This window comes from Rhizophagus irregularis, chromosome 24 (genome assembly GCF_026210795.1).
Source record: "Rhizophagus irregularis chromosome 24, complete sequence".
Taxonomy (NCBI): Eukaryota; Fungi; Glomeromycota; class Glomeromycetes; order Glomerales; family Glomeraceae; genus Rhizophagus; species Rhizophagus irregularis.
Window position 1 is genome coordinate 3,308,280 of NC_089452.1, and position 25,523 is coordinate 3,333,802.

General features: G+C 31.7%; 10 protein-coding genes across 10 annotated transcripts; 7 read left to right on the forward strand and 3 right to left on the reverse strand.

Moving 5' to 3' along the window:
- Positions 1–1,671: 1,671 nt before the first annotated feature.
- OCT59_016408 (uncharacterized protein) lies at positions 1,672–2,106 on the forward strand (the record flags this gene model as incomplete). Its single annotated transcript, XM_025324190.1, has 1 exon — positions 1,672–2,106. One exon carries the CDS (start codon positions 1,672–1,674, stop codon positions 2,104–2,106), a length of 435 nt encoding a protein of 144 aa, XP_025187492.1.
- A 309-nt stretch (positions 2,107–2,415) lies between these two features.
- OCT59_016409 (uncharacterized protein) lies at positions 2,416–3,731 on the forward strand (the record flags this gene model as incomplete). Its single annotated transcript, XM_066132458.1, has 7 exons — positions 2,416–2,435; positions 2,507–2,546; positions 2,850–3,026; positions 3,118–3,354; positions 3,427–3,491; positions 3,577–3,632; positions 3,727–3,731. The coding sequence occupies 7 exons, from the start codon at positions 2,416–2,418 to the stop codon at positions 3,729–3,731; spliced, it is 600 nt and encodes a 199-aa protein (XP_066003438.1).
- Positions 3,732–3,842: 111 nt separating this feature from the next.
- Positions 3,843–4,237, forward strand: OCT59_016410 (uncharacterized protein; the record flags this gene model as incomplete). Its single annotated transcript, XM_066132459.1, has 3 exons — positions 3,843–3,850; positions 3,918–4,126; positions 4,194–4,237. The coding sequence occupies 3 exons, from the start codon at positions 3,843–3,845 to the stop codon at positions 4,235–4,237; spliced, it is 261 nt and encodes an 86-aa protein (XP_066003439.1).
- Positions 4,238–4,260: 23 nt separating this feature from the next.
- On the forward strand, positions 4,261–4,955 carry OCT59_016411 (uncharacterized protein; the record flags this gene model as incomplete). Its single annotated transcript, XM_066132460.1, has 5 exons — positions 4,261–4,291; positions 4,371–4,481; positions 4,674–4,705; positions 4,776–4,868; positions 4,947–4,955. 5 exons carry the CDS (start codon positions 4,261–4,263, stop codon positions 4,953–4,955), a joined length of 276 nt encoding a protein of 91 aa, XP_066003440.1.
- Positions 4,956–10,471: 5,516 nt separating this feature from the next.
- On the forward strand, positions 10,472–13,779 carry OCT59_016412 (uncharacterized protein; the record flags this gene model as incomplete). Its single annotated transcript, XM_066132461.1, has 20 exons — positions 10,472–10,870; positions 10,936–11,250; positions 11,335–11,469; positions 11,534–11,727; positions 11,794–11,896; positions 11,963–12,063; positions 12,137–12,171; positions 12,245–12,274; positions 12,352–12,382; positions 12,449–12,478; positions 12,540–12,585; positions 12,651–12,710; positions 12,777–12,857; positions 12,930–12,991; positions 13,070–13,095; positions 13,166–13,303; positions 13,374–13,409; positions 13,472–13,522; positions 13,587–13,640; positions 13,706–13,779. The coding sequence occupies 20 exons, from the start codon at positions 10,472–10,474 to the stop codon at positions 13,777–13,779; spliced, it is 2,001 nt and encodes a 666-aa protein (XP_066003441.1).
- A 315-nt stretch (positions 13,780–14,094) lies between these two features.
- On the forward strand, positions 14,095–15,039 carry OCT59_016413 (uncharacterized protein; the record flags this gene model as incomplete). Its single annotated transcript, XM_025324189.1, has 4 exons — positions 14,095–14,239; positions 14,338–14,507; positions 14,569–14,886; positions 14,965–15,039. 4 exons carry the CDS (start codon positions 14,095–14,097, stop codon positions 15,037–15,039), a joined length of 708 nt encoding a protein of 235 aa, XP_025187488.1.
- Positions 15,040–15,151: 112 nt separating this feature from the next.
- On the reverse strand, positions 15,152–16,108 carry OCT59_016414 (uncharacterized protein; the record flags this gene model as incomplete). The annotated part of the gene is made up of 5 exons (XM_025313333.2): positions 15,152–15,267; positions 15,353–15,376; positions 15,459–15,524; positions 15,592–15,774; positions 15,851–16,108. 5 exons carry the CDS (start codon positions 16,106–16,108, stop codon positions 15,181–15,183), a joined length of 618 nt encoding a protein of 205 aa, XP_025187487.1. The 3' UTR covers positions 15,152–15,180.
- Positions 16,109–17,150: 1,042 nt separating this feature from the next.
- OCT59_016415 (uncharacterized protein) lies at positions 17,151–19,158 on the reverse strand (the record flags this gene model as incomplete). The annotated part of the gene is made up of 11 exons (XM_066132462.1): positions 17,151–17,164; positions 17,371–17,462; positions 17,535–17,572; positions 17,669–17,713; positions 18,042–18,080; positions 18,142–18,194; positions 18,282–18,365; positions 18,444–18,483; positions 18,786–18,967; positions 19,046–19,071; positions 19,130–19,158. The coding sequence occupies 11 exons, from the start codon at positions 19,156–19,158 to the stop codon at positions 17,151–17,153; spliced, it is 642 nt and encodes a 213-aa protein (XP_066003442.1).
- Positions 19,159–19,836: 678 nt separating this feature from the next.
- Positions 19,837–20,301, forward strand: OCT59_016416 (uncharacterized protein; the record flags this gene model as incomplete). The annotated part of the gene is made up of 2 exons (XM_066132463.1): positions 19,837–19,855; positions 19,925–20,301. The coding sequence occupies 2 exons, from the start codon at positions 19,837–19,839 to the stop codon at positions 20,299–20,301; spliced, it is 396 nt and encodes a 131-aa protein (XP_066003443.1).
- A 749-nt stretch (positions 20,302–21,050) lies between these two features.
- OCT59_016417 (uncharacterized protein) lies at positions 21,051–23,726 on the reverse strand (the record flags this gene model as incomplete). The annotated part of the gene is made up of 7 exons (XM_066132464.1): positions 21,051–21,126; positions 21,203–21,332; positions 21,408–22,227; positions 22,339–22,825; positions 22,937–23,089; positions 23,213–23,340; positions 23,694–23,726. 7 exons carry the CDS (start codon positions 23,724–23,726, stop codon positions 21,051–21,053), a joined length of 1,827 nt encoding a protein of 608 aa, XP_066003444.1.
- Between the last annotated feature and the right edge of the window lie 1,797 nt (positions 23,727–25,523).

The window sequence follows — 25,523 nt, forward strand, 5'->3', positions numbered from 1 at the left end:
TGCAGTGATTTGCTATATATCATTACAATGATTGATCAAGTCCCAATTAATCTTAAATCAAGATTGTTCTGACAAAGGATTTGCATAAAGCAAAGGAATTGCCGATCAGCGAAATTTTTGAACACGTTGTTATCCCATAATTACAGTCAAGTATTTCCTTATTGCAGAACTCCACAACTGCATTAAAAAGAGAAATTTGGGTGATTATTCGGTCTTAGCACCCTTTGTAGAAATGACATATCCTGATAAGAGAACAAAAAAATCGTATTCTTAATATCAGAGAACCCAACCTCGAATAGATAACTGATGAGCCAATTCTTACGCATATTGAATGCTCATGTGAAGATTTTCAAACGCTATATAACCATCAATCTCCCCAATCTTAGAAGGAAACTAGATTCAAAATATTTTGGAGATATTTAGGTTCTGGAGATCAGTGGACGTGATCGGCAAAATCTAGAAAATGCTCCAGTAACTCAATCTAATACATTAAACAAAATTTAAAGTTTAAGAACAGTAAATGTTTAGAGAATACTAAAACTAAAATAATAAAAAAAAGCTTACGATATAATATGGCGTATCTTGGGAGTCTTATTTTGATATCTTCCAAGCTTCTCAGAGATGTCTTACCAAAAATTATCTTGCTTTAAAGCACATTATCAGTACAATTATAACTTTGATTCCATAGAATTCCATTTACAAAAAATGGTTCTAAGAAACAATGTTCATATTTGAGATTTCATAATTTTAATTTCAATTTTTGCCTATTAATAGAATTGAATCAACATAATTATAAATCTCGATTATAAAAGAAAGCTTACATCAATTCATAGATGGATTCAACTAACATGATTCATCAGATAAGAGAATTGATTCTTTCGTTGATTTCAGTCTGTTGATTCTTCCATTATTCTGTACCATCTATTTTTTGTTTGTTTTCCTCATGATAATTCTGATGTTTGAGACGAGTATATCTTTCTTTATATATTGGAAAGTTGCAGATCAAAGTATCGATATGGAAGTCGTCGTACCATTCCATATGACTGACGAGCCTTCAGAAGTACTGACGTTTAAGGGTACAATGACCGGAATTTTTTTATTATTTGTTATGATAATTTCGAATGACTTTTTCCAATCATTAAACAGTGAGCTAAGATTAGATTGTTTTCTAAACATAGTTGAAATAATGTTAGTTTCCAATTCTCTGCTTCTTAGAGTATCGAGAGTATCATGACGTAGCATACATGTATTCTTTTTTTTACAACTTACAAAGAAATCAATAACTAAAATCAAAAGTACTCTAACAAACCGCTACAAGGTGATGTCACCTTTGGTGGTAAAAATGAGAGAGAACGGAGAGCACCGAGCAAACATGTATTGTCAAAATTCATTTTGAAAAAATATATATATAAGCCAAAGATTACCAGTAGAGCATGTAAAATGGTTTTGGTGATGTTTTAGGAAATGATCGGCAAAATTTGTCACGTGATCGAAGAATTTCTGGTAGTTACTAGGTAGTTACATGTATTGAGCAATCATATTAATATAGCTCAACATCACGACGCGACTAATTACACTACTATTATATATTTATATTATTGAATTTTAATTTACCCACCAAAAAATATTAGCAATTCCCTTTGAACAATTGATGGCGTTGGAGAAATAACAATGGAAGTGCATCTTCGTGCAGGTTTTAAAACTATCGAAGATTTAATTAAAGAAGTTTGTTATGGGCAACGTATCCAGAAAGCTATCGATGAGCTTAAAGCGGAGAAACCCCAGTTTAAGGCTCCGTATTGGACTTCTCTTGCTCTTCGATGTTGTAAAATTGTTGAACGAGTGAAAAGTGTAAGAGCGTCCCCCTTTATTCCAAGTCAGTATATGTGTCCTATAATAAAAGACTGGATGATGGATCCCGTGATGACGCAAAGTGGGCACTCTTACGAAAGAAGCTCAATCGAGACTTGGCTAGATGATGATTGTCGTGACCCTTTTACACAAGAAATAAAAATTAGTCAACTTGTTCTAAATAGAAATCTTAAAGAGGCTATTGAGCATTACAGACGTAATCATCTTGAATTTTCTGTAGGAAGTGCTAACTGAGTGTACTTCTATTCTTTTTTATGTACTGTAAGCCGGGGCTTCCGGGCCGTTTCTTGGTCGTTATTTTTGTAAAATCATTCTTTCTTGATAAATGTCACGTGCAATTACGTAATATGGATATCACCCGACTTGTTCGTGCGACATAAAAACCGGTCAAGAAGCTTATAATAAATTACATCATGGTCACTGGACAATTACATTTAATCAATCGATTTGATAATTTATCGTTTTAACTTTTTTCTAACATGCCTTACGTACACGAGTACTTCGAAAGAAAACCTTCAGCTTGGGATATTTTGGACTTCCTAGATGAATACGACCAGGAACCTGTAAGTCAGAGAATAGGTTTTTATCTTACATCCCTCGAAACAATCATCAATACTGAATAAGATAACTCAAGGCGAAAACGAGCACAACAGCTATATAATAACTATAAGCAGGCAAGTTTCAAAAACTTTTTGATTAAAATAGATAATTGGTGGCGTGGCAGGGACCTTTAAGATTTCTGTCATTCAAGCTTTTAACGCGAGCCACGAAGTTGGTATTGGGCGCAGGTGGATTTTAACTTTGCCTACGTTCAAGAATTTAACTCGACCCAATACTGACCCCACAGGGCGCAGATGGATTTTAACTTCGTCTGACGTTCAAGATTTAAACTCGACCTGATGGGAGAAGTAAAGGAAATCATGAACAGTCAGTTGTGAACATTAAAAAATATTAATTTCCAAATTTTGCACTGTTAGGGTTCTCGACCGGATCGAGTTCGTCGCCAAAATTGGGAGAAGGACCATACTACTTGCGAAAAAGCTGTACATTCAGTTAATTTTTATGGGGATTCTCACAAGATTGAGAGCATCAACAATGGGAGTATCTTAGATACGAAACGTAAGCGGTCACAGGAAACCTCAAAGCCAGAAAAGGTAAGGTTATAAGCAAAATTTATCCGCGTAATTTCCCCAGCCCTACAAAGCTCTCAATGTATTTTGTGAAATTGTTTTTTACCTTTTCCAGAACTCAAAGCGAAAAAAGAAAGATCATAATATAAGCGATACTGATGAAAGTATGTCAGACGATTGCATGGAGCTACCATCAGTCGCAAACAGTGTTACAGCTAAGAAGCTATCCGAGATTGGTGAAGGAATTGCGCGGTACAGTGTTATATTCCTTCCCGAATGCCACAAAAACGATATCTTGCGAAGTAAATTTAGTGATTATGAATGGAGAAATTTCGAAAATATCTTTTGTAAGGTAAGAGAATATCTCACTTGATATTTGTTATATGGTAGCAGTTGTTAACGAGATATTACATTATGACTTTAGAAAGATATAGAAATTAGCGCGAAAATCGTTCCTCCGCTAGATAAAGTTGAACAAATTCTAAAGGAGTATAATGAATCTATAGATAATGCCACAGATGGTGTCTACGTAGATCTTGATTCGGTCTTTTTTGTCCCTAAATACCAAACAAAGTACAAATTTCGGAAACATTGGTTGTAAAAATGGGTCGACAACGTGTACCAAAAATTGTAAGTTCCTAAGCTCCTGTTGTTTATTGTCGGCTGTTTACTTCTGTTTACTGCTGTTTGTTATTATATTTTTGTTAATCTTTTATGTTTGTAGTTTGACATGCTTTCAACTCTCGAAGCATGTTCTAAACGACGAATCAATCAGCGAATACCAATATCGAAGTTGGTTTGTGAATTTGTTATGCGAAGACCTTTTCCTTGACACAAACAATGTTATCGTAAGTTTTATATACTATTTTTTATTTTTTTATATATGAAATGGCTAAAAATGATATATTTCCATAGTGGCGAAATAGAAAACACCGACCGTAAAAATCAAAAAGATTTATCTAAACTCCCAGAAGATCGAAGACCTACGGGCTGGTTCCATGACGGAATAATAAAGATTAACATAAATGGCAATAACTTACAGGTCGGTTTTCTTGAAGTAGTAGGTAACGCTATTGTTAAAGATCATAAAAAAATAATTGGCGACCTACAAAAGATATTAAAAGGTAAGAATTCAAAGCATTTCTATATGTTAAATACACGAGAACTCATGATACGCAATTTTTTGAATAGCAATGCGCTTGTCATTTTTTCGTTTAGAAGAGAAAAAGGAGTAGTTGACGAAAAAAAACTCCGGCAAATGATCGAAACGTTTGGAATCCTAGTTGATAGTAAGTAACATTTTTTTTGCATGTTTGTGATCATCAAACTATATACTATATACTTACTAAACTTCTTTTTTTTTTTAAGGGAGGGATTTCGCTTTTTTTGCTATGAATTATTATGATGGAGCATATCTTGTTGATGAGTTTTTTTCGTTTACGATACCGGATAATTTTTCGAAACTAACCTATGGGATTCGTTATAACCGATTCCCTATAATAGAATAAAAGTTTTGAAAATTATTTTTGAAACTTACCTATAGGATTCGATATCCAACTTTGAAACCAATTATATATGTTAAATAATTAATACAATTAAAGTTAACTATTATACGATAACTAAAAAATACCATTGCTATACGCGTCACTCCGGCTCAATTATATTTATTAGAGTACATTATTAGAGATTTGTTATCATTCAGGGTAAATTAGTTTTCACAATTGCTATAATATTTTTTCACACATCTGAATTCATAATCTTCTTCGTAAACAGGCTCGTGTTGAATATCTCAACACACGAATAATTGAACTATTAAGAGATGCAACGTCTAGACGCCGTTCACGTCGTACAACAACAGCAGTTGATGTGAGTCCTCAAAACGCAGAAAAAACTAGAAGAAATTCTATTAAAAAATAACCTTAAATCTCTATTATATGTAATAAGGAGGAATAATATCTGATCAGATTATAGACAACAGCACAAAATTTTTTGAATCCTCGATAAAAGGTTCTGCATAAGAACAGATTAGAAAGTTTAAAAGCCAAAAGACTCTTCTCAAGTTTAATTTGGTTAAATCCCTGTGATCAATGTAGACGTGATGTCAAGTTCCTCCTGAGTATTTCCGATATCTTAGTTGTGAAGAAAATTACTCTCCGACCCAAGTATGCTAAATATAACTATATTTTATTATTGCTTGTCATATTATGCTAATAAATAAACACTTATTGTATACAATACATTTAAAATATTTGGGCTCGTTAAAAAATACAAGCCTGAATTTAGTGTGAAACTTTATTATCTTGTAAAATGATTGATACTGTATATTGAGACACCTACGTTGTTAAGATTTTCTGCGCCTCTGTGGCGTAGACTGCATCACGTGAATTAATTTTTTTCAGCGATTTTAGTGACACATGCAAAAAAACAGCGGTTAAGGCCAAAAGTGGAAGAGCTGAATGATGTTAAACTGGACATATTAGATATTTGATATTTATTGAGTGTGTTTACTGGTGGGTCAATGTCAGATTTTTTTAGATAATAGGTCTTTTCACAGTTGGAAAATAAGGCTCTTTTATACTTTATTCCTACCGCACATGGAATGGGAATATGGGAATTTAACTGAATCATTTAAAATTACGTTATTTTATTCGCGTTTTTCTATTATTAAAAAACATCAAGGTTGGCTTAACGATAGTATGTCAAAGAGAAAGGTCGAATTAGAAAATCGCGTCATTTCGGATACCCAAAATTGGAAATTAATGTTGGATTGCTCGATTGCTCGACATTCTTAGCCTCAAGCGGCCTAACGCCGTCTCAATACTTCAAGCTCGGATGGGATTGCTTCGCTAAGTGACATTATGGAAATTTTATACACGACAGGAAATGTTCAATGTTATGCGGCAAATGTGAAGAAACTTTATTAATACACGAGCGAGTAAAATAATATATGTACCCCGTAATACATGCGGAAAATAAATACGTGTCTATACTAATTAATAATTATGACGGCCCTCAACCACCCAAGCGCAACGTGATGTGAAATAAATATTACATTCCTGGTGTTACTACCTTGATCAGCTTATTGTATAATAAATTTTGCGGGTCAAGAATTTAAGTCGTTTGCCACTGTGAAGTGTGAACCCCGATTTGCCAATCTGAAAAAAATGATGTAATGTTATTAACAACAAAACTGTTATGATATGAGACGAAATTTCCGAATGAAGCGATTACGCTAGAGCATGAATTTTTTTCGGCTGTGATCGACCTTCATAAGGTTCAGCTTCGAGCATATATGAAGTTCATTTATCTCTGTCACTGCCGTCTAAGTATAACTGATGATCCGTGGACATTATTATAGAAACATCATTTTGCAGTACATAGGCAAGCATTTATGGTTTGTTTTACGATGTAGTGTGTGTTTGAGAAATTTTTATTCGATTCTTCGTGTGATTCCGGATGAATAAAATTATAGTCGAAAAAATAATAGTGAATCGCAAAAGCATTTAAAATTTTGAGTTTATTCAACGAGCCCAGTTCTCGAAGATGATCTGGGATAACTACGTATGGACCAAACGTATCTTAGAGCAATGCAATTTTCTTCACAGAGTTTTTTTTTTGATCTGATCACGCATCAACTGCTTTTGACATTGATTTTTATGAAAGTGTTTTACATGTTGCTCATGTTGTTTGGATAGTAGATGTCGAGTTCTAGTCCTCGAGGATGTTCAGTTATTTTCAAGATTCCGGTCGGTGGATGGTTTTCTTGCTTATTTAAGCAATATGGGCATCATGTTTTGGCATGCTTTATACCATTAAAACTGGCGAACCATTTATGGCCTTTGTTACACATCCATCATTGGAACACAGAGATTTATATATTCCGTAGAAAGGCACATATCACCTTTGACACCAAGTTCCCTTAAGAATATCTTTTACTGAAGCCTTCCACTTATGGCCTTCTTTACACTGCCATTCAAGAGAATCCCGTCTATTAACATACTCAGTTGAAAGCAAAGACCTCCTTTCTTTTCCGCAGACTTCCTCATATATTCAACCGTTCGTGTACGACGATTTTCAACTGCACACCACGGGCACCATGTTTTGCTATTCTTTACGCAATTAAGGTTTGCAGACCATACATATTTTCGCATGTATCACGGGCGTAATGTCCCGATTTGTATTTATTTTTTTATCCTGCGGTCTGTATTAACAAAACATTATTTTTTCGATCATACACTCGAAAACACGCACACATGTTTAAAAATCAGCTCCTTTGGAGCGTCATCAGTGGAAAAGTAAAGCATTTTTATTATATTTTTGCATGATAAAGGAACGGCGAAAAAGGAAATAAAAGTAAATGTAAAAAGATATCGGAGTAGCGGATGTTTAAAGGGAGAAATAAAGCATAAGTATACGTCTGTCAACTTTTGAAAAAATGGCATAAAATGTTAATGGCAAAATTAACTTTAGATATTGCTAAGGAAATCGCGCGTAATAGAGAAGGTGAATGTCTTTCCGAAGAATATGTCAATAGCAATGCTCCAATGCTTTCAATTGTTCGGGTTATTTCCCGTGATACATGATTTTAACATCTGGCCCGCTATGCTAACTTACTTCTCCGCGATTTTGTTTAATGACTTTGTCCTTTTTATTTTCCGAGATCCTCACCACTTTGAGAAGCTTTCATCGGCTTCTGCGCCTCTTCCAACAACCATACAATATGTCCGAGGTCCTTTTCCACCTTAGTTTGTAAATTCTCGTCTTTGTACACGACAGTCACTGGTTCCGATAGCTTAAACGATGGCTTCCCCTCATTATCTAGCGAACATTCCATAAAGTACCATTCGGACGCGTCGGCAACGATCCCAAACACCCTATCTACTTCGGCTTTGCGTTTACGTGTAAGGTTGACTCCATCTGCACGGACGCCCGAGCGAACCCCTTCATAAAATCCTACCAGTCGAGCGACATTCTACTGCATAATCAAGGTTTCCTTGCCCATTTCGACCCTCGACAAGTTTTTCCGGTATGAGACTATGAGTTTGAAATTATCTTTGTAAAACGAAACCCGGTAGCTAAGTAACAGTAAGAATAAATGGTCTTCGTTGCATCGTATGCCCTGTCGAGAGAAGTAACATCTTGACGAAGTTTTAATTCGACCATTAGATGCTTAACCACAGCTTTGGACTTTTCGCTACTTAGGTCAGCATAACCGCATGAAAAAGGGGTATTAGGATTCGAATCATCGCTAAGACCGTAGAGTTCACACACTTTCGGAAAGGTCCACTCGTTGAATGATTTTGATGGCGTCTCAATGAACACAGTAAACCTAAGATTATTTTTTGACACTAGTGACTGCAACATCTCCCGGAACGCGACATCGTTCCTAGGTAAGTATCTATCCCCATCACACATAAAGTTTAGTACTGCCCCATCATTTTCAAGCGCTGGTGGTTTGTACAATTCACGTATATAGTCTTTGAGGCCTTCGAGAGTCGCATGTTCGATATTTGCAGTCCACTTATTTGGCTTCCGTTTCGGACTAACGACGACATCAAACTCTGCTTTAAGTAATTGACGTGAAACATCGTTTCCCGAGGAAACGGTTTCATAACCTGAAGATTTCTTGACAAACCATGGACAGACTTGTTGAGTAATGCCTGCAACGAAGCGAGTTTCTCAATACCTCATTCGAAGCAGAAGTTGTCACGGGTGGTTCAACTATTACATGAATATTCTTCTTAGACGGTTTCTCGGTCCAGTAGTCTCCAATTTCGTTTATTGCTGACAACTCGTTACTGTCATGGAATGTAAGATTGATTCTTCACTGATCGTCAAGGTGATCGCCACCTTCCACAGCTTAATTTCGTCAGCATCTACCATGAAAAGTTTGTTTTTTCGCTTTTGAGGTCCCCCAACAAGCTGGTTACTATCTATATGAACAGGGAAAGCGTTCGCGAGTGTATTTCCTTTGAAAAGACAGAGTAACGTGACTGACATTTTCGGTGTTTTTTTGCGAAATGTTATTGGCTAAACAGCTGTATACGAAGATAACAGTTTTATATAATTCTTGTTTATTAAATGATTTAATTGTAAAATTATAAACTCGAAATGTTGAAACAAAAAATTTTTTTGTTATAAAATTACTTAATTGTTATTCCAATCCATTACAGTGAGTTTGGTTATAGTCTTATATAGAGACAACATTTTAGATTAAACACTTGATGGTATAAAAATAGTTTTAATTCAACAAGTTCTCTTTCGCTTTATTTATATATATATATATATTTCGAAGTTTATCAAACTCATAATTTGTGGTTTTCTTATAAAATAGATGCCGATTTTTTACTGGTTTGAAATATTTAATGGCTACAAATAGATATATTGCTATGTCTTTTTCGTATGAAACGAGTCTTCAAGGTTATAGTAATTTACGAGTAATCGTTTATAAGCGGTCTGATAATGGGTGAAACGACTGAAACGTGATCACGTAATTCAGAATATTGCAATAAATCATTTACAGAAGAAAGATTACAAATAATAATGATCGAAGATGATTATGTATCTTTAAAGATGAACAAATGAATTGCTTATTCGCATTATCAGAACAGCAAAGAATTTATTGTAAGCCGGAGCGAAAATAATCATGGCATTTATAAATATAACCACACAAATATTATATGTTTTGCAAGTCGGACCAATAAATGACATGTTTGAATTTAATTTCTGAATTTAACACATAACATAATACAGTTAGTTGAATAAACATCCAATAATATACTGTTTAACTTTAACTTTAACGGAACTGTTGACTAACACGAACAAAAATTAAAGTATCCAACTAGAAGACTAGAATTTGTTGGCTGACTGGTAAATGAAAATAAAATATCGGAATAGTTCTATTGTGAATTTTAGAGGGTTGGTTGCTTAAATAAGTTCGAAGTTCTTTCTATTTTATTTATTTAAAATATTTCTTTAACATTCACATTCAAAGATGTTAGATACCTTAGTCAAATTAATTAATTCCTAAGAATTTCCGAGAAAATAAATTTTAGAATCAATTCTTTTATGAAATTTAGGAGATTTCCGGTTTTTTCCTTAATAAGTAACTAAGAACTTCAAAATTTCTTTTAATCTACAGTCTTGTCATGTAAATGTTAAATGTTATGATGTTGGATATAAAAGCAATATAATTATAGACAAGGCATTTATACGAATAGTACTTTTACAACTATTATTTATTATGCTAAATTATGTATAATTTAAAAAGCTTAAATCACTATCACAATTAAAAGTTAATTCTCGGAGGCTATCTTCATTATCTAGAATATTCGATATGAATGATATCAATTGTTATACTTATTCATAATCTCTTTGTTAACGAGTTTCTTGAAACTTTAAATTATACTTTTTTTTCCAAATATTATCTTCAAATCTCTTGTAAATTTCTCTCCTATCGATAAAAAATTATGAATCAACAAGATTATTTAAAAAAACATTACATCGAAAAATTCTTATACACTGGTGGAAACCATCATATTGTCGCTCCTATGTCTAAATATCATGAAGCGCCAACATTACATAATCATAAAGTTACAAATTATCGCAAAGCACTTTCTTTATTAATTAATAAAAATCCGGATTATCCGTCTCATATTGAAACACAACAACTAATGGAAGAAGTATGGAACAAATATGATTGGATCGGAAGTGAGAGTAAAGAAAGTGATAATAATATTACTTCACCAAATATAAACGCACTTATTGAAAAAGAAGTAAATAAAAGGCTTCAGCAATCCATGGAAAACAAAATTATTATTAATAATAATGAACTTAATTCGTCATTGATAGATGATAATGCAAATTCAGTAAGATATTAAAAATTTGATCATTTTACTTATATAAAATATTTTTAAGATTTTTTTTTTTTTAGCAAAAATTCGTTGATGGTGAATATAATGTCACGGAACAATCAGAGTTGAGTCTATTATTAAATTACGCTAAAGAGACAACTTCATGTAGACCGAATCTTTCAACATGTAATCTTGCTCCAACAAAAGTTAATGAGAGTGAATTTGCTGAATTACCTCAACCACCGTCGATTACACCACAGCAAGAAAGACCTTCAAGTCCGTACATCAATTACTCTAATTTAAGAAAGAATTACCATTCTCCATCGTTAAATTATAATAATAATTGTGGAATTAGATTTGATAATGACAAAGAATTTTCAGAAGATCTGAAAAAGGTACGAATATTTAATTTTTAGTAATTTATTAACTTCGTTGTTTTTCTCAGAATTTTTATTTTATTATTTTCATTGATATTAAAGCGAAGACTTGATAGTCCTTCAAGATTTAATAACCAAATTTTTTCCGATTATAATGACAATGATTACGAAGAACACAACGAGGAAGAAATTTCTTCACTACAACAAGGTTCTTTTGTCACCGCTAAACAACGATTAGTATGTTGCTATTTTTATTTAAAATCTATAATTTCTCCTTCTGAGTGATTATGCTTTCTGTTAGACTGTTGAAAATCAAAAAGGACGTTACCTATCACAAAATCAAAGAGACCAACGTTTGATTAATAATAACCATCTACCTGGAACACTTAGAAAGAAATTCATTACTAAAACAAATCAATTTCATAAATTCATTTCACCGTTAAAAAATGGTGAAGGCAACAAAGACACGATAAAGTATAATAGGAATAAAGATTCGTATGTACAATACAATCAAAATCTTCAAATAATTTTTACTTCTTAAGCATGTTCTATCTTTCACAGCATGAAACGAACCAAACCTAATCCTGACGTTGAGTGTGACGAAGAAATTGATAAAAGACTAAAGAATGTTGACCCAAAAATGATTGAAATGATACAAAATGAAGTAATTTGACAATATAGTATTATTATATTTGTCATTGAATCATGAACTTAAAAATATATGATATAGATCATGGAACAATCTCCAAATATTACCTGGGATGATATTGCTGGACTAGAACACGCGAAAAAAACAATTCAAGAGGCTGTAACATGGCCATTATTAAGACCGTAAGAAATCACTATTTATTTAATTAAAAAAGAGCCGAATTTTTTTGTTAACAATGTCATTACGTAATTTCAGTGACATTTTTACAGGATTGAGAAGCCCACCTAAAGGTTGCTATGTTCATATTCTCCGTATTTACTGTATATCTTATGTTGAATTCTTGATTAATATTTCTGTTTATAGGGTTATTATTATTCGGTCCTCCAGGAACGGGTAATTAATTTATACTTTTTTTTTTTAAAAAAAAAAGCATCGAGTAAAAAATACAAATTTCTTCAAAATACATTTAGGGAAGACTTTAATCGGGAAGTGTATTGCTAGGTACTACTATATCGTTACCGTCACCGCAATTAACCTACTATATTGACATCAATTTTTATTTTATAGCGAATCCGGTTCAACATTTTTCAGCATCAGGTTGAGATCTAAAATTCCCTTAAATCTTAAAATTGAAATAACTAAAGTATTTTTCTAATAGTTCCTCATCATTGACTTCAAAGTGGGTTGGAGATGGTGAAAAAATGGTAAAATTGCTAAATACTTTGCATATAAATTTTTTGTTACTAGTTGTTTATTTCATATTATTTAGGTTCGAGCTTTATTCTCTGTGGCACGAGTAAATCAACCTGCTGTGGTTTTCGTAGATGAGGTTTAGTTTAACTTAATCTACTTGCGTCTATTTAAAGAATACTATAATTAGAAATATATTTTGTAGATTGATTCTTTATTAACTCAAAGAACCGATGGAGAATATGAAGCATCAAGGAGAATCAAAACAGAATTTCTCGTTCAATTTGTATATTTGCATAAAATTTATATGCATTTAATTCTTAAATACCAAATTTATTTTACTATTTTATAACTTTAGGACGGAGTTAAAACTGCAAGTTTAGAGGAAGATAGAATTCTTCTTGTTGGTGCAACAAATAGGTTTGAATGCTTTATGGTTTATTGTTTTAAGTGTAAATTCTCGACCTTAAATTATTTTTAATGTGAAATGGGAATTAGACCGCAAGAAATTGACGAAGCTGCACGTAAATCAAATTTAATTTCTGTATCGAACCTTTTCAATATCTATTCATAAAAACTTTGGAAATTCATAAGGGCGTCGATTTCGTAAGAGACTTTATATCCCTTTACCAGAACATGAAGGTAGATTTGCAATTGTAAAGAATTTGTTGTCGAAACAAAAACATTCTTTAACAGATGAGCAAATCCATGAAATTTGTAAGAAGACAGAAGGTAATTCTTTGAATAATTATTTCCTAGATAAATTTTCGACACTTTAACCTTTTATTGTTTATTTAAACAGGATATTCCGGATCAGACATGGATGGACTTTGTCGAGGTTATCATTAATCTTTTAATGTACAATCCGTAGATTAATCCTTATCAACTACTATTTAACAGAAGCCGCATTAGGACCTATACGTGTCATAGGTGATATTAGAACTATTTCAGGTTTGTGTTTTTAAGTTGATATAGAAATAATAATTCTCCTCTAACATACTTTGTTATTATTTAGCTGACGATGTCCGTTCAATAAATTACTCCGACTTTCTAGATGCGTTAACTCAAGGTAAGAAATTTACTCAAAAGTTCGTAAATTATATTTTTAATTAATCTATTTTTAATAATTAAAAGTTCGAGCAAGTGTTAGTGATCGTGATTTGGAACTATATAATAAATGGAATTTAGAATATGGCAGCTTATCATGAATATATATATAATTTAAATGGTTTAAAGGAAAATAAATTCAGATAAAAGTTGTAATAAACTTAGAGATTCTGATGATGGAATAATACTATACTTGAAATTAATAAAGTAGTAAAAAGTAGTAAAAAAAAAAAAATTTCATGATTCAAGACCATATATAATGACTCTATATTGCGAACTTTTTAAGAATTGTTTCATCATCATATATGCGAGCTTTTTAACATTACTCATGATGTTTCATATTTATTGTGATCATCATTCATATACAGTATATTGTTCATGCATTTTCAAACGAGACGATAACAAAAAAATCGAAAATGAATACTCTAGGAAAGTTATTAACTATGCATGAACTAAAGGCTATGCCATCACTTTTTTATAAAGGTCGCATTGTCAGTGTTAACTTGATGCGACAATATACAGATATATCACAAGAAAATGTAGATATTTACGAGCCAAGTGGTAAGATTACAAAGTTTTTTCTTTTAAAAAGAAATAAAAAATGATTATAATACTAAATTCCTTTTTACTTAAAATTCAATTTTTAATTTCTTGTAAAGTTTCTATTCCTCTTATACCTGAAAAACCGAAACGTCCTCCAACCGCTTATATTCTTTTTTACAGAGAATTCTTAAGTAAAACTCGTAAAGGATATAAGAAGCTTAATGTAGCTGACGCTGCTAAATTAGCTGGTGCGGGATGGGCAAGATTATCACCAGATCAAAAAAATGTAAGAAAAGCTCTTAATTCGTTTAACTTAATTTATATTGATCATTTATTTCGAAATTTAGGTATATATAGATCGATATAAAAAAATGGTCGAAGAATACAAGAAGGTTCATGATGAATGGTCAAAATTATTGACGCCTGAGGTTATTTCCCAGGAAAATAAAAGACGTAGATTGGTACATGAACATAAATTGAAATCTGCTGAAGAGAAGCTTAAGCTTAAATTGATTAAAGATCCTAGTATTACACCACCACCAAAAACGCCTTATGCTTATTATATTATGAAACGCATGAATGATGATGGAACAGAAAATATAGGACTTGATAAGCTTGAAGAATATGTTTTTGATTGGGAAAAACTTACTCCTGAAGATAAACAGGTAATGTAAATTATCTTTTCTTGGCTTTATAATTTATTTTATTTGAACTTTTGATTAATTATTTATATCTAAAAAAAGCCATATGTGAAAGACCTTAACAAAGAAACTATTCGTTATGAACAACAGATGAAAGTATACAGGAACCTTAATTGAATTTTTAAATGAACCAATTTGGGATGCTTCGCGAATAAGTAGTTTTATAAAAATTCGAAATAATTATTTCAGATTTTATATAATTACACAGGGTTAATAAATTCATTGTTTTAAATTTAATAATAACAAATAAAATTTATTTTAAATTTTTGTTTTTCTTTCTAAATGTTTAATTATTTTAGCAGGATTACCAGCAACTACTACATATGGCGGAACGTCTTTTGTAACCTAAAAAAAAAGATGATTAAATTTAATTAATTTCATTTAAAAAAAAAGTAATTTCATTTCATTATTCAAAATCTAAATAACATACCACAGATCCTGCACCAACAGTTACCTAATCTCCGTATAAATAAATTAAAGTGAATCAAAATTATTTAATATCTATTAAAATTTAGAAAAAAATAATCAACACATACCCCATCTCCGATGGTAATTCCTGGACAAATAGTAACTCCACCACCAATCCATACATCATTTCCAATCTAGTATAAAATAAAAAATCAATTTTGTTTAAAAAATCATCAAAGTAATTTTATTTATGGTTAATACCTTTATGGGGAACGCAAGTTCAGGACCATTTACTCTTTCTTCAGGTTGTATAGGATGAGATACGGGGTAAAGTGAAACATTTGGTCCAAATAGAACACGATCTCCAATTTCAACTTTATTACAGTCCAATATTGTACAATTAAAATTACAAAAAAAATTATCCCCAATATGAATATTATATCCCTACGAAATTACCATAATAAAAATATTAATTATCATTCCATTTCGTCAAATATAATTGAATATGATAAAAACTCACATAATCACAATAGAATGGTGGTTCAATTTCAACATCCTTACCAACACTACCAAATAATTGTCGAAAAATGTTTTCTCTTTCACGATATTCATCAGTTTTAAAACGAATTGGTTTAGAATTATTAAATTTATAAAGTATTTCTCTAGCTTTAAACCGATCATTAATTAATTCTTCGGAAAATCCTGAATATGGAAGTCCGGCAAGAGCTTTTTCTTTTTCACTTAACATATTTTCATTTAAATTGTTTTTTTCGGACATTTTTTTTTTTTTGTTTCGATTAATCTAAAGTTTTTTTATGAGAAGAAAAGAAAACTTTCTTATATATACTGTTTATGTAAGATTTTTTTTTTATTATTTTATTGCGGAAATTATTGGATGAACCATATGCACTAATCAAAAGGTAAAATTAGAATTTTTACTCGGTTATGACCGATCCGGTTCTCAATAAAAAAAACAATGTTATTGTTGTTTTGATTTAGTAGAATGACTTTCCTTAGATGAGCAAGTTATTAAGTACTAAAACCGACAAAAATCATTTGAGCGAATCATAAGTATTCTTTTATATAAAGTCGGAGTTGATAAAAAATTTCACATAGATATCCAAAAAATGGGGAGAGATCTTGATATAGAAAAAAAAAATTTATATATTTATAAATATAGAAATCACATTTCGATATATGGAACGAGTTTTATATGAGGATATTCGTAAAGGGGAATGGAAAGTGTTATACGACAATAACATTATTATCAAAACGAAATTTATAGAAAAAGCTTTTTTTATGCTTTAGAAATAATAAATATAAAATTGGTTAGTTCTATATCAGCTCAATCAGTTACCTTATTAAGATAGACTCGGTTTCATCGTTACGAATTGAATCTCTTGAAAATCTCGATTCAAATAATTCATTAAAATGATCAGCTTTTAAATCTTACTTTATTTTAGTGATGTGTGGGAGTTTTTAATCTGTTATACTACGTAGAATTTTATGCGGTGTAATAGGTCCAGAGTTATATAAAAAATTTCTTTAGCGCTAGTGTTATTTTATTGCATATTTGAATATTGCACTATGTGCTAAGCTTTATTACACAGATTTCTCATAAAAAATAAAAAATTTACTGCAAAACTCGTTTAAAACGGTTCCTATTTTCTTCAAGAGATGAATCGGATAATCGACTAGAAGAACGTTCGAGAGGAGAGGCGTAGCCAGCGTCACGTGAATTGATTTTTGCGGTAAGTTTGCTGTAGTGAGGATTCTTTCGATTTCCGTAGTAATACTTCCATCACGTTTCTTATTTTTCGTTAATTTCGGATATCTATCATATACGTGTGCAAAGCTCATTAGCAATTTTATTATCACGCCTAGGAATGTCATTGGAGAATTGGTTTCTGATGACATAAATCAAAAAACATGCGCTAAGAAGTGTGAAGTCTTCAAAGATGTGCCACAAGGTGTTGTTTTGCAAGGTGAGTGTAGGGTGAAGCAAGTGTGAAGTAAATTATTCAAAGATTATGTATTTACTCATCGATGCTTGTAAAATTGGAATGATGAGTATAGCATCCTCAGCGATTTCATTAGCCTCATTGGTAGATCGGATATTCGAAACAGATTGTCTTTTTCTCGGGACGTGTAATAAAAGTTAGTATCAACCAAATTAGTACAGCAAAGAGAATGTAAGAACCTACATTTTCTTGATATTTTCTTTTCTTTGACACATCTCTTTCTAATCCAGCAAAAAAGGCTCCGCCGTTGGTGGTCCCGCTTACATTCCCATTGTTAGTCTCGATGTGAACTGATGGTGTACACATTTTACGATTACGTTCTTTCCTCCATGTTCTTGCCTCCTGACGGTCAGGCCGAATACCTTAGTATAGAAGAATTGAAAATTAGTAATATTTTTGGCCGGCGCCTTCATCTGATTTTGTCCCATCCCATCCCATCCCATCCCATCGGGTCGACAAGAAGTCTTGAACATCAGACAACAGAAACAAGAAGTTCGCCTGTGCCCCAACGGGATCAATACTGAGTCGACAAGAAGTCTTGAACATTAGACAACAGAAACGAGAAGTTCGCCCATGCCTCAGCACTGATTTTGTAGCTCGACAAAAAGTCTTGAATGGTGAAGAAGCGAGAAGATTCCTACCACGCCACTTATTCCCACCATATTTTCAACGAAAAACTTCTTTACTTGCCTTCATATACCGATCAAGTAGTGTACGTGCTTTTTCTCGCTTTGTTTTTCGCATATTAGATTTAATAATGTTTTTAAGTGATTTTACCGTTTTCACGTACACGTCTATCTTTTCTGAAATGTCGTTCTTCGCACTCAGAAAGAGCCCGGCTGGCTAAGTAAAATGAAAATTCATCAGTATTTTTTTTTTTTATATTACAAAGAAATAATTTAATTAAAATATACTATAATTAATACAAACCCTTTAAGTTTAATCTTTTTTCGTCCCTGATTCGATCTGGTCCAGATAGATAATCTGAAAGTCTGAATGTTATTGAGCCTGAGCCTGCAAAGGAAATATATTGGTAAGATATAATAAAAAGACATCGAGTACTCCCAGAAGAGTTTGCATAGTACGTCCAACCTTGAATACACAATCTGAAGTTTCTATCAAATTGACATCTCTGATACCCGAAAGCACAATAGGTTTAAGAGACCGAAGTTTGAACTCTGATTCAGGGATGGCAACATCTTTCGGATTTATGGACTGTTTCTTGTCAGGGTCATCAACCAAAGCTATGGCGGCATCAATTCCAAACAATTTTTTGTCAATCTCATAATTGTCACGTATACCATTCACGAATGTTGCAAATTCTGTTTTTTTTTCTTTCGCCGTTCCAACTTATTTTTTAATTTTTCTATTCGTCTTATCACGCTGTTTCCTTTCTGATAGACTTTTTTCTCCTTCTATTTCGCGATATGTCACCTCTTCATAAGCTGGTTGCCGGACAATACTTCTCTCCTCATTACCATCATTTAAACGAAGAATATGGTCATTACTCAGTAAATAAATGTTACCATTCGAACCAATCTTTGGATTGAGATTTCTTGGAATTGTTTCTGTAAATATTCCCCACACAATATAAATGATCTGAATCTCTTCGATCACTTGTAATTAATTCATTGCCAGAGTGTTATTCATCATAATATACAGTTTTTTGACATTATAGTATGGAGATTCGATACTGAAGAAAATATCTGCACGTTCAGATCTTTTAGAATAGATTGTAGCTCATTCTTGATTGAAATTATAGATTCCATAAATATTACCTTTTCACAAAAATCTTTTCAAGATACATCATTAATTTTCAATTTCGAATATTGATTTCCAGTTTTGTATAATTTGTTACTTTTTGAATAAACTCAGCAAAATTTCTTCATTCTACCAGTGATTGTAAATCGCTGCATTTACCTATTATGAAAAAGAAGAAATTGTTAATAGTGTGCTAAATTTTTATTTAATGGTAAAGAAGACATAGCCAATTCCTCCTTTAGAATTAGCAGACTTTACCAATAACAAAGTAGGATTTTATCTGCTTGAGTTGGTTATCAAATGAACAAGAGAAATAAAAAAAAATAAAAAAAAGAAGAAAAAAAGGGAATAAAAAAATAAAAATAAAAATAAAAGAAAAAAGAAAAAAGCAGGTAATTTCAAGGAATTACCCACTTTGCTCACCCTTACCCAACCCAAACAAACAAATCCAGTACCCTCCTAAGTAAAATTTGTGAACTCCCCGACTCAATGAGTTATCCGTTCTAATTTTGACTTAGGAAGTTACCCACTTTGCAAATAAAAAAATACACACCTCTTTTAAAGTCTCTTGAGTCATTTTCCACTCAAGAAAGAAGGCCTTTAACTTCCGTACTGTGGCTCTCTATTGTATATGGCTATATATGGCTTAGAAGGCTTTTGCGAAATTTGGTAACCTTTGGTATCTAATGATTTTACAACAGATATATATATTGTTTGAAAAAGTATGTTAACTATACGAAAAAGTATGTTAATCATATGAAAAAATATGTTAACCATACGAAAAAATATGCTAAAATGATAAAATCATAAAGAAAAAGATGTATTAGCTGATAGTTGTAAAAGAACAGACAACCAAGATAATGATCACAATGAGTCTTTTGATGATTCTAGAAAATATAATAAAAAAGATTCAAGGAGAACAAAATTTTCACCAATATTATCACCATTGGAAGATCAAACAAGCTGGTCTGCTCCCGCTCAAATTTTAAAGATAAAGAAAAGGAAATGGTTGATTCTTTGGAAAATAAACAAACTAATGACTCCTATGCCAAAAAAGAAGAGAGTTCTTATAAAAAAGGCAAAGATAAATAATTACGGTATATACCGAATATTACTCAATACTCCATTACCTGGTCATGAACGATCAAAACCTTCTCGTCGTCATAGTGAAGATCACGTTGGTCTTTGAGAGTATTGAAAACCAAATGATAGGTAATCAATCACCTAGAAATACGTTTTTTTAGTATTAAACAGTAGTTGTTGGTTGAAGAATAAAAAATTTTTTTTTTCTTGCACCCTTAAGGAATTTAGTTGCCGACCAAAGAAAAAAAAAACTTTTTTTTCGACAAATGACAGTTGTTCACGCACGAACAACTTTTTTTTTGTTGCCGAGTTATTGAAATAAAAAATAAACGTACGAAAAAATAAGATAAACGTACGAAAAAGTATTTTAACCATACAAAAAAATTAAACGTATGAAAAAAATATAGGATATATATACTTTTTTTCTGAAATTGACTCATGTATATTTATTGAGACACGTCGTATTCTATAGTACGCGTTTGAGGCTGAGTGTGAAAAGATCGTCGATCAGACAGCACATCTGAAATGTGTGACAGGTTACGCCGAATATATTGCTTAATGTATGTGGCAAAACCGTCAATTTACCTGACCGTCATATTTTCAACTTGCATTTTCCTCGTAAAAATTTTAAAAATTTTTTCAAACTAATAATTTTTTTTAAAAAAAAACGTTTACAATTGTTAAGTGTTTTTTTCTTTTTTTTTATTTTTTTATTTACTTTAAAAATTTGCTTGTATGCTTTGTATTCGATTAATAAGAAAAAAAACTAAGTTCATTTTATAATGTAAACAATTAAATTTATTTGAAATTATTCAAACACATTAAAAGCAATCGCATACATAAATCATAAATGTTTCATAATAAAGTATTAAACTCAGCATTATTCGTTTCCTTGTTCCTTTCGTTCCTTTCGTTTTCTTCATTCAGTTCCCTAATTAAAATCAATAATTTAGCGCATTAACGAACGAAATTGAACCATTTTGACAAATTCTAAAAACAATACAAACCTCCACTCGGTAGTTTCATCATTAAAAAAATTATCCGAATAATCTGATAGAATAGTTTCTTGATCTTGTGGAGAGAATCCAGGTCCAGCTCTCAGTGATGCATAAAAAGAACTATTTTCCGCTAATTGGCCTAAAATAAAAGAAATAAGTTATTGTTCATAGAAAATGAGTACCACAATTCATCGCTTAACAAGTGCAATATAACCATATACCATGCGATCGTTAGGTGTTAATGATGGTATAAAATTAAGCGTGGAAATATGAAATTTCATAGCAACCGCTCCCTGATGCTTGCAAGGACCGCCTGATATACCAACTGGACAGGTGCAAGCTCCAATTTTGGTGTTTACGATGTAGAAAATGCCGGAATTGCTTGCACTTGGTGCTATGAATTCAAAATCTATATTCGTTTTTTGGATAAGATTCGCATCTACCTTCTCCCAACCGGGACATAAAAACCGTCTTGCTATTCTTAAGTGTCCCGGATGTTTATGTGCTATTCCGAGTAGTCGCCGCGCATAAAACCTCTCCATACTCATAGTTATAAAGTGAAATATTTGGACGGGATTGAACGCTTGTGTCCTGGCGAAAATGATATCTTTCAACATACCGAAACTTCGTTCAATATAATTGTTCGTGTTGTTTTCGCGCATAGGTAATCTTGTTCGGGCCCAAAACTGACGACGATTCCATAAAAGCTCGAAATGCTTTCGCAGCAGATTATATCCATAAAACTTCTGCTTGAATTCGTTATAATGTACATCCATCTCCGGACCTGACGTTGAATAAAGAATTTTTTTCATTTTCTCCATTATGGGTGCCCTATCTTCCTTTTTAATATGGTGTTTTGAGTCATGTAACCACCTCCAGAACGCCTGAAGGACATGGAATGTGCATAGAAGACGGATCCCTTGTGGCCAACATAGCTCCAAGGAATTACGTTCGGCACTAGAATCATCAGTGAGAAAAACTATTGGTCCCACTTCTGCTCCGCGTCCGTAAAATGCATGTGAAGGTAGAATTGTCTTTAATAAATTCAACCAAAATATATTATGTGTAAAAAGTTAATATATAAAGTTAAGAATTAAATGAATAAATTATTTATAAAGTAAAACAAATAATTATTAATCAAATACCACTTTTTCAAGTGTTATTTCAAGCTCATCCGAGGTAAATAATACTCCAAGTGGAAGGGCGCCAACAGCGCAACTTGAATATAAAAGGGTTATTGAAGTGTTTAGGGGATCGAACGCAGCCGACGCGTCCATGTAACAAATTTCTTCCGATTGGCGAATTTTCTCGTGTACTCGGGACATCAAATTTGTTACGATACATAGAATGAATACACTCCCGGAGCTTGCATTATACTCCTGCAAAACCGCTCTACCTTGGCCTGAATCATCATAATCTTCAACTATTTGTTTCAGACGCTCAAACATCGGTTTACTATTACGGCTGCCTAGTGCAGATTCACGATATTGCTGAAAAATCTTTGCGACATAATCATAATCCGGATTTTTTGCTCGATCGGCGAGGATCTCCATCAATTCTTGTTCATCCGATGCGTTGAGATGAAGACTGTCTTCATGAGCATATAAAGCCGAAGATGGAGAGTGTCCATCTCTGAATAGGTTAATGAATTCCTAATGAACTTCTTCTTCGACACGCCGAAAACTTAATGCTTCAGCTGAATTAATAACGTGGTTATGTGTAAATTTTAATTCGATTTCTAACGAGTGGCTATATGGAAGTCTTTTTCGCTCTATTCGAAGATGTAAACTTGCAGCGCAATTTACATTACGTGCCCGAGCAGATTGTGGACGTTTTGTTTCACGATTGCCTTGTTTTCTCTTCACTTCGTTGCTGTGAATGCAATGATACAATTCTCTATAAATGACACGATTTCCTTTGACGTTAAAACCCCTTGTTTGCGCCATAGTTGTTTTGGACCATTATTTAAAGGCAGCAAACCACTTGTGCGCTTCTTCTTTGTTATCAACATTTACATACGCCTTTAGTTCAAATTGTGTTACATTAAAATTCTCTGCAGTTCGATATGACGGCAATTCACTAAATTTTTCAATTAAATATGTATTGCACTGAGGAAGGAATGGTTTTAATCTTTCCGGTAGAGAATCCTAGGAAAAGACCCGAAAATAATTTATTTTTATAAGTAATTATATAATATAATAATATATACATTGGATAAATAAATGTTTTATAGCAAAATAAAATTTTTATCGTTTTATTTTAATGAAATAATTACAAAAATTAATCAACTCTATCTATTAACTAATATGATAAAAATTAAGAGATAAACTCTATTTATTAATTAACAAAAGTTAAAAAAAGTTTAAATATGAATTATGATAATAAGACTCTATATTAATTCTGAATATTAAATAAAGTTTTACCCAAAAATCCGGATACTTATTTTTTTTTTTGCAAAAATATTTTCGAAAGTAACGAAGCTAGTGCAAAATTGACTTACTTGTGCAGCACTATCACCGCTATCGCTTTCCATACTTGTTTTGTGTAACTTTTTTAAACTTTATTTTTTAAAAATTTTAAAGATAAACTTTAACGGTTCTTTTTTAATAATATAGAAAAGTTTTTAAGTAAATATTACAGATATTACCACAAATAAATCGAGAGAAAGTAAATGTTTAGCGAGGAAAAGCGTGAAAGAGGAAGAAGAAAAAAAAAAATTTTAAGGGATATATTATTAAAGCGACACAATCACACGAACTGCTATTGGATAGATCACAGGAACGCGCTTGGAGTTGTGGTACAGTCAGACAGATCATTTGATGATTGGCGCCACTTTTCGGAGTAACCTGTCACACATTTCAGATGTGCGATCAGACACAATTATTACATAATATATCTGAGTACAGGTGAGTCATATACTCATATTGAACTTTTGATTGACGCAATAACTATCTAAAGTTGTAAGAAATATTTATAATGTAAAATAATTTAATTATATTTTATTATAGACGGATGAGATGTTAATGGTGTCAATTTTATGTTTACAAATTGTAATAATATTTCTATCTTGTGGAAACAATATTAATTTGATTTGCTTTTATTTATTTATTTATTTAATTATTTATTTTGAATCCAAATTTTTATATAAACTAATTTCAATGAATCAAAAATTTGTTCAAGACAATAAACTTCTTTATAACTGCGGGAGTAGATTAAAATTCATTATTATTTTATCATCTATAATACAGTATATACAGTATATATATATACACATTATATAAAAAGATTCTAAGGAATTTTAATTATGTATATGAGTTTCATCGTAAAGGATATACACTCATGATCAAATTATACATTGATGGTTTTAAACACTGCATCATAGTTCTTGCCTTTATGCTCAAACTTGACTTATCTCCTATCATCAAACACCCTGTTTTGTACGCAACCAAAAGCGTATCTCGAACATCTAAAAGGATAATGATAAGTTAAAAATATAAAAAAATATTATGAATATCTAAGAGAATAATTTTATCTCCTGATTCAATTTCGCTTAATTTATGTGCAATGTCTCCCTCAACTTTATATATATATTAAGAATAAGTAAATTAGTATAAATTTTTGGGATAATAATACTTTAATGTTGGTCTAAATTATAGTCTATTTAAATCTGAGATTCATAATCTTTCTCAGCTATAATTGTCACATGAAAATATTCGTTTTCATCTGGATCGAAGCACTACAGGAGAATATGAATACGATTTTAACATGAAAATACCAGCTTTTTGAAGTAAAAGGTCGTACTCATCTACTGACTTATTTTTGTCAATATCGATACTAAAAATATCAATGTATATGATAAGTGGGTTAAGTACTATATGGAGTTGAAAGCAGAAAATTTTTCTCCGATGATATATATTTGACTCATGGTCAACTATATTTCGCATGAATCATTACGTGTATCAGTCTATTAGGATACTGATGTTTATATATTTTATGTTTGCAATCATATAAACTAAAATTAATCCTTTAATAAGTTTTATAAGTTTACAGCTTAATTATACTTTTTATATACTCTGATCTTGTTTGACGCAATTGATCATTTTTTAAATAAAGAATTTAGTTACCGGTAGTTTAAATTTTGGTATAATTTGATGATCATTATATCGGAACTCATAATCATGATAATCAGTTTTTTACCAGTTTATCGGGTATACTATTAATTAGAATTATAGATATTCAATAAAATAAATAGAAATAATGTTATTACATAATATTTATCAATATAATCATAATGAGTCCCATTTTCATGTGTAAACCCGTAGACTATATA